The 8861-nt window shown below is 39.7% G+C and overlaps 1 protein-coding gene across 1 annotated transcript; it reads right to left on the bottom strand.

Annotated features, from left to right (window-relative positions):
• Positions 1 to 1615: 1615 nt before the first annotated feature.
• Rbx1 (ring-box 1) lies at positions 1616 to 5190 on the bottom strand. The gene is given in 2 exon segments (XM_036175645.1): positions 1616 to 1979; positions 5186 to 5190. Coding segments are annotated over 2 exon segments (369 nt in total).
• Between the last annotated feature and the right edge of the window lie 3671 nt (positions 5191 to 8861).

The raw sequence follows: 8861 nt of genomic DNA, 5'->3' as shown, positions 1-8861 counted from the left end.
GAGAAACTGCCCAACTCACAAGCTGTAAAGCTAATTGTGCATGGCAGAGGCCCTTGGTATGAAAAGAAAATGAAGACAACTCTGCTGGACATTGGACAGTGTCCAGTACAGGTTCAAAACCAGTATGTGCCATAGGAAAGACAAGAGACCATACCCCTTTACCCCACCCTGTGCATGTAACTGTCAGTTTCTAATTTTTGAGCATCCAAAAAAAAAAAAAAGCTGTTTCAACATTTCACCATCCTTTTTCTGTCCCTTGTGTTTATTGCTTTTCTTTTTATCATATTGTCAATAGAACTTTTGTGTTGTGGGACTAGAAATATGTCTTTAGGGGCTGGAGAGATTGGCTCAGCAATTAGTAGCACTTGCTGTTCTTGTAGAGGACCCAGGTTCAGTTCCTAGCACCCATGTGGTACATCATGTATCTCCAGTTCCAGAGGATCCAGTGCCCTATTCTGGCCTCTGCAGTCACAAGGCATAAACATTTTACACACACACACACACACACACACACACACACACACACACACACACAAACACACACACACATGCAATGCATCTGTACACAAAACGTCTTAAAATGTTTTTATTCTCCTTCATACATTCATATGATTTTGTTTATACATTTCCTTACTACTGGTTAATCTTTTTTTGCTCACTTATTTTTAATAAAATGCTTCTTTATCTTATGCTCTCTTTTTTATTAACATAAATATTTTTGTTAAGATTAACTTGGAAAACAACAACAACAAAAAAGACAGCATTGTTTCACACATTTTTGCAATCTTTTTCTGACAACAGAATGCAGTTGGAGTCTCGAATCTGCCTCATCTGACCACTGCTTTGACTGAGGTAAATGAAGAATGTGTGCACCAGGAATTGTGCTGTATGAAGGAAAACTGCCCAGGATTTCAGAAGCCCCGCAGAGCAATCAGCCACACAAGAACCACAGCAACAAAACGGCTTCTCAGTAGAGACTGCAGCCATTGACTTGGCATCAGGCCGGCTGGCTACTCCCTCCATGGTCAGCATGTTTAAAGGAAACTTGAGCTCTTGTTAATTCAATCTGAATTTTTTTTTTTACTTATTTAGGGCCAACAATTGAACCCAGGGCTTTGGGCAAACATCCTACTAAGGAAATATACCCACAAGCGCACAAATTAGGATTGTAGTGTTTTAGAACTTACAAAGCCCAATTACTCGTTCTTAGGCTCCCTCATGAGAGATGAAGGCTGTCACTTCCTCATTCAGCTGCCCAGTGCTATCTCAGAAGGAGGACAAGTGACCCACACTTCCAGACTTTAACCAGGTTCCTTGTGCGTGCCTCTGTGATGCCCCCGCAGGACAGCTCTGTTCTGGCGATGGACAGTACACTTTCGGAGGTTGTTTCTGGCATTGAAGATGCCCCTTCTCAGGTCACTCTTTCCATACACATGAGACGGCAACCATTCTCGAACTTAACAACTTTATTAGACACAAAATACAATATGGCTGTGGGAACAGCAAATTCCCAAGACAAAGAAAAAAAAACCCACAGCTCTATCTAATTTATAATTAACAGGAAGGCAAGTCACCACATGAGTAACAAACGGGTAACCTTTAGGGAGAGTCTTTTCTAATGCCCATACTTTTGGAATTCTCACCCTCTGTTGTCCAGCAGACACACCTGCCTCATTTTGAGCCATCGAGAGAAGCAGTGGAAATGAAAGGCATGATTACAGACGCCCCACGCGACGGTACACTCTTCAGAAGTAGCAGATGCCTGGTTGGCCTGACATTCAATGCAAAGATCCATAATGTGGTTCCTGCAGATGGCACAGTTATCAACCATGATATCCCAGGCCCAGAGGGCTACTGCATTCCACTTTTTCACTTCAAAGCGCTTCTTGCCCGCACCGCTGTTGGTGCCGCTGTGGGTATCCACATTGGTCGCTGCTGCCAGTTTGGAAACACACTGTCTATCACCGGGCCCATGCTCTCTTTATTATATATTTAGTTGTAGTGTGACTTTATCTTATTGGGCTTTTGTTTTTGTTTGCTTAAAACCACACATTAAACAACAACAACAGTCTCATCGTGTAGCTCAGGCTGGCCTTGAATTGCTGTGTGGCTGAATGTGGTCTTGAACTCCTGCCTCCCCTGCCTCAACACTCCAAGTGCTTTATTACAGGTATGCGCCACCATACCCAGCTAAGAACTCAAGTTTTTTTTATTCTTCTTTTTACATTTACCTAATTTTGTTTTTAAACTTTCTCATTATTGAAAAATCTTTTGTTTTACATTATTTCTTTTTTCAAAAAAATGATTTATTTGTTTTTATTTTATATGGGTGAGTATTTTGCCTGCATGTATGTGTGTCCACAATATGTGTGCCTGTAGAGGCCAGAAGAAGGCATCATATTGTCTGGAACTGGAGTTACAGAGGGTTGTGAGTCACCATATGGGTGCTGGGAACTGAACCCTGGGAGCCATCTCTGCAGGCCCATTTTTTTTTCTTTATTTTTTCTAATCTGCTGCTTTCTCTTCACTCTCTAACATTTTTCATTCCACTTCTTTTTGTTTGCTTTTTAAAATAATATTTTTATTAATTATTTGGCAATTTCATACAATGTATTTTGACCATATTCACCCCTCTGGCAACTCATTTCCTTTGTCTTTTACTTAACCTTGTTTCTCCTCTATTTTCACCCTCTTCTACTTTCTTCATCTATCTTGCTCATTTACTATTTCTAATTTTACTGTAAATCATTTTTAAAATTTATTTTTATTTTATGTGTGTTGGTGTTTTGCCTGCATGTATGTCTGTAACTTTATGATCTGACACCCTCACACTTGGCTGTACAGTGTGCTTTGATCTTGCAAGGGCGAGGTCTTTTGCCTCTCCCTTTGGCATGTTATAAAAAGCCCTTTTCAATAAAGGACAAGGCTGTTGGGTGTTGATCCAAGCCCTCCTGAAGCTATCCTGTGTTTTTGTCTTTCTTCTTTTCCGATAGGCCTCTTTTTCTATCTGATATTTTCTTATCCCTCTCTCCTCTTAAGAACGCTTCAAAAGATGGGAGCTGGACTCCCACAACTACATATGGAGAAGAAAGGAAGGTTGTGAGAGCACAAGACAGAATAAATTTCCTGAGAGGTACAGATGAACAAAAGAGATAGGAAGTATCACATCATGTCCAACACAGTGATTCAGCAAACTCCTAATAGTAACAGGAGAGAAAGTAAAGGAGCAAATAATAGTCCAACTAACAACAAAATCACAAGAATTAATAAACATCTCTCAATAAGAACATTGAATATAAATAAAATCAAGTCACCAACAAAGAGGTGCTGATTCTATTAACAAACCAAATCCAACTATCTGTTGTCTCTAAGCAATATGTTTCATTGGTATAGATACTCACAGACTGATAGCTAAAGTCAGTCTATCAAGTGAATGCAAGCCAGAAACAAGCTGCAATAGCTTTTTCTGATATTGGAGAAAATGGCCTTTAGACAAGAATTGACAGAAGATTAAAAAGGTCACTTTGAAATAAAACATTCCACCAAGAATATACAACAATTCTAAATATCTGTGCACTGGATATTGTGGTTCCAAGTTTTATGAACAGACTCTAATGGACATAAAAAGTCTAAGAGCACCTGATACAAGAAAAGTGGATGACTTCTATATTCCACTTTCATTTTTAGATGTCACCACACTGCAGATCAACAAAGAGACAACAGAACTAAAGTGGCCCTAACCAATAGCTACAGAATATTCCACCCAAAAGAAATGTACACATTCTTCTCAGCAGCCCACAGGACCTTCTCTCTAAATTTGATCACAGAGCTTCAGTGCAAGCCTTAAAAATACAACAGAATCAAAGCAATTTCTTGTATCTTTTTGGATCATGGTGCAATAAAATTAGAAATTGATAGCAAGAGAAATTACACAAATACTTGGAGACTGAACAATATACTTTTTTCTTTAATATACTCTTGAATAAGTCATTGAAATCAGAGGTGATTAAAAACTTCTTAGAATCAAAAGAAAATGAAATACAACTTATCAGAACCTTTACAATATACTTAAGACAATCCTTTCTAAAATTATTTATTATGTATGTGTATGTGTGGAGAGTGGGCATGTGGCATGCACAGCACTCATGTGGAGGTCACAGGCCTCTGGAATTGGTTCTCTCTTTTCACCTTCATACTCTAGGGACTGAACTCAGCTCACCAGGCTTGTATGACAAGTGCTTTATCTTGTGGGACTTCCACATTTCCACACTTTCAAGTTATGGCAGTTGTAAGAGGACAGTTTGTAGCCATGAGGACCGGCATTGAAAAAAATAAATCTAAAATAACCCAGTGGTGCAAGTCAGGTCTTAGAAAAACAAGGACAAGCCAAATCCCAAAGCACTAGGCAGCAGGAAACAATGAAGACCAGCATGAGAATTAATAAAATGCAGAGTAAAGCAACAATGCATAGAAGCTATCCAAGAAAAAGTTGGTTGTTTTCAAAGATAAATAAGATTGACAACCTCCTAGCCAAGCAGACCTCAGACTGGAGGAAAGAGAGAGAAAACTCAATAAAATTGGGGATAACAAGGGGGAAGTTACAACAAATTCCAGTGAAATCTGGAGGATGTTTGGGAAGTACTTTAAAAAATGCCTAGACACATAAAACTTGGCAAAAATTCAACAGACTTGGGACAAGCAGTGACATCAAGGCAGTAGTAAAAACTCTCATACAAGGAAAAGCTTAGCATCTTCCAAACTTTTATAAAGAACTAACACTAGCACTACACAAACTATTCCACAAGAAAGAAAGGGATGGAGCACTTGTGAAGACAGTATGATCCTTATGCCAAGACCAGATAGAACATCAAAGAAAGCCATACATCAATTTTACTGATGAACACAGACACAAGAATGCTCAATAAAATTCTTGGAAATTGTATTCAAGAACACATTAAGACCACCATGACCAAGTTGGTTTCATCCAAGGAATGCAAGGTTGTTTCTACATATGCAAATTAATAATTATAAACCAGTGTGTAATTAGACTTAATTTCAGAAATCATGTGGTTACTTCAATACATTCAGAAGGGGCCTTTGGCAAAGTTTGACATTCCTTAATGATAAAAGCCTTGAAGAAAACAGGAATAGAAGGAATATATCGCAACATAAAAAGGCTGTGTACGACATGATAGAGCCAACATGACACTAAATGGGGAACAATCGAAAACATTCCTTTAAGATCAAGAACAAAGCAAGGGTGCTATGACAGCTAGTTTTATGTTAACTTGACACAAGCTAGAGTTAGTTTGGAAGTAGGAACCTCAATTGAGAAAATGTCCCCACTAGATTGGCCCATGGGAAAGCTGTGGTGTATTTTCTTAATTGATGATTGATATGGGAGAGTGTAGCACGAATTGTTAGGTCTTATTAACAAAATCAAACCTGAGCCAGCTATTGGGGTTAAAGCTGGAAGATCAGAGAAGCAGAACAAGCCACAGCCACCTCACCTCACCAATTCCTCAGCTGATCCTGTTTCTTTAGACTGGAAGCCTCTGAGTCCTCATCTGAATGGATCTCAGCTGAACTTGCTGTGGATATCGCTCTGTGTAAATAAAGTTCTGATTGGCCAGTGGCCAGGCAGGAAGTATAGGCGGGACAAGAGAGAAGAGAATTCTGGGAAGTAGAAGGCTGGGGAGAGACACCGCCAGCTGCCGCCATGAGAAGCAACATGTAAAGAAACTGGTAAGCCACGAGCCATGTGGCAAAGTATAGATTAACAGAAATGGGTTAATTTAAGATAGAAAAAGTAGATAACAAACAGCCTGCCACGGCCATACAGTTTATAAGCAATATAAGTTTCTGTGTGCTTTCTTGGTTGGGTCTGAGCAACCATGGGACTGGTGGGTAAGAGAGATTTGTCCTGACTGGGCCAGGCAGGAAAAATCTAACTACAAATGGCGCCCAACGTGTTGGCAAGAATTTCCACCTAAAACCTGAGAAAAAAGATTTTAAGACAGAGCTAAAAACAGCTTCCTAGTTGTCTCTCTCAAGTTAGCGGCAGCCTGCCGGTTTGAGCTACTATGGCGGGTTCCTGGCATGTGCGTCTGACCTGCAGTGTGGCAGGAATGAGGAATCTACAAGTGGCACTTTACTCTGCTGCGTGGTAGGTTTAGTCTTTGCCAGTTTAAAAAAAAAAAAGTTTCTGGGCTATGCACTGCTTTGATAGAACTGCTTCTGATAGTTGATGGTATACATGGCTCCAGACCCAGAGCTGGCGGTAAACTGTACCACCGCCATGTTGGAAAGCTGAGGTGGGCGGAGCCAGCAGCCACAGCCGCGCTTCAGTCTTACAAAGATGGATATTACACAGAGAATTTGGTTTATGTTGTCTTTGGGATTTTTAACCACAGAAAAAGATTTGATTGTAAAAGCTGTTGAGTTAAACAAATATGTAAATTTTAAAGGTACTTTGACTTCAAAATTTGGATATAAGGATATGTTGCTTTGGAAAAGAGTCTCTGCTTTTGTTTCCACAGAAAGCCAGAGGCTGTGGATTTGTTACAGATTAAGATATATCAGGTTTGATCAGCCAAGACCACCTGAAAGGTCTCCGATGACACCATGGTCCAGATGATCTGATATCCAGAATGGTTTCAAGGCAACTGGCTCAGAGGTTCACCCTAATGGACTACTCCACAATCCTAAAATTTTCTTTGTGTCCCCATAAGATACAGTGCCCCCCTCCAGCAGGAAGTAGTAAGAGAAACTACGCCCAATTTCCCAAAATTAGCAAGCTGACTCTGGTGTGGGACAGAGAAAAACCAATATTTTTCTTTAAAGCAGGTTGATTATAAATGAGATCTCTTTCTAAAAAAGAAAGGGGGATATGATATAGATATAATAGGATGAAAGTGTAGATTAGGGAACTTACTTCTAAAGAGCAACAACTTGTTTAAAATGTTTTGCATTGGTATAGATTTTAGTCTATTGATACAAACTTAAAGTTAATTGTGTTATATTGTGTGTATATTTCTACTCTTGTTTAAGGTATTATGTTTATATAGCTCATTTAAAATTGTAATGGATAATTAAAAATAGATTAATAATTAGTCATCTATGATAATCATACTTGTAGCCATGTTAGTTAAGTCTTCTAGATATACATAGACATATTTCAGATAGATAGGTAATCTTCAAATACTTCAAAGACCTACAGAATATGGCATTTAAAATACTTTTAAAATTTAGACTTTCTGGACAGTGAGACATGTATGTCTGCTCCTGGCAGCACCGATTTACTTCAGAGAGGAAGATGGGCATTGAAGACACTTCATATGGAGTTTATCTTCACCTTGGCAAAAATAGCCATTTGGACAAGAAACTATTCTTGCCTGGACTGCTTGATCAACTTGACATGCAGGACCCATAGAAAGGTGACCACTAAACTTTGCTTGACAAAATGGTCCTTCAAGTTCCTGCTTTGCAGAGGAAACTGCCAGACATTCTACAGGACACTGAGAGAAGTGACCGAGAGACTCTAGCCCTGTGGGCTGAAGACAAATGCCCCAACTTTACAAAGGAACATTAGGTGACTGTCCAGGCTGCCAGCTGTTTCTGTCTACTCTTGCAAGACTCCCGAAAAATGCTTGCATCCTTCTCCCGGTTCTCAGGTAATATTATATCCTTCTGAGGTCTTTGATGTGGTTGAAGACTAGATATAATTTCCTCAGTTATGATAAAAGGTACGTTAGATATAAAACCTTAGACTCATAAATATAAGATAGATAGGATATCTTCTTTAATATTGTAACTGTAATTCTTGCTTGATAATTGTTTTTGTTATATGTAATTGTACTATGTAAAAGTTAAAACCTTCCTTAAAAAAAAAAAGAAAAGGGGAAGTGCTGTGGATATCGCTCTGTGTAAATAAAGTTCTGATTGGCCAGTGGCCAGGCAGGAAGTATAGGCGGGACAAGAGAGAAGAGAATTGTGGGAAGTAGAAGGCTGGGGAGAGACACCGCCAGCTGCCGCCATGAGAAGCAACATGTAAAGACACTGGTAAGCCACGAGCCATGTGGCAAAGTATAGATTAACAGAAATGGGTTAATTTAAGATAGAAAAAGTAGATAACAAACAGCCTGCCACGGCCATACAGTTTATAAGCAATATAAGTTTCTGTGTGCTTTCTTGGTTGGGTCTGAGCAACCATGGGACTGGCGGGTAAGAGAGATTTGTCCTGACTGGGCCAGGCAGGAAAAATCTAACTACATGAACTGCTGCTCAAAAGCCTAAAAGCTTAACAGGCTCTAGTTCCTGGTCCTCACCCTTATATACCTTTCTGCTTCCTGCCATGACTTCCTGGGATTAAAGGCGTGTGTCACCATGCCTGGCTGTTTCCAGTGTGACATTGAACTCACAGAGTTCTGGATCTCTGCCTTTGGAATGTTAGGATTAAAGGTTGTTAGCATTACAGGTGTGTGTGCCACCATTTTCTGGCCTCTATATCTAGTGGCTGTTCTGTTCTCTGACCCCAGATAAGTTTATTAGGGTGCACAATGTATTGGGGAACACAATATCACCACAGGAGGGTCTGGATCACCATAGGCAGTGCCACCTCTAGGCTGGTGGTCCTGGAAAGAAAACAGGCTGAGTAAGCCAGTAACCAGTGTTCTTTCATGGCTTCTTTATCAGTTCCTGCCTTGAGTTCCTGACTTGACTTCCTTTCATGTGGAATTGTAAATGAAATAAAGTCCATCCTTCCAAATTGCTTTGGTTATGGTATTTTATTGCAGCAATAGAAACCCTAAGACAGGTGCTTACTTTCAGCAGTGTTATTCAATGTGGTTCTTGAAGTTTAA

Source organism: Onychomys torridus, chromosome X, assembly GCF_903995425.1.
Source record: "Onychomys torridus chromosome X, mOncTor1.1, whole genome shotgun sequence".
Classification (NCBI taxonomy): Eukaryota; Metazoa; Chordata; class Mammalia; order Rodentia; family Cricetidae; genus Onychomys; species Onychomys torridus.
This window is presented reverse-complemented; position numbering and strand designations above follow the sequence as displayed.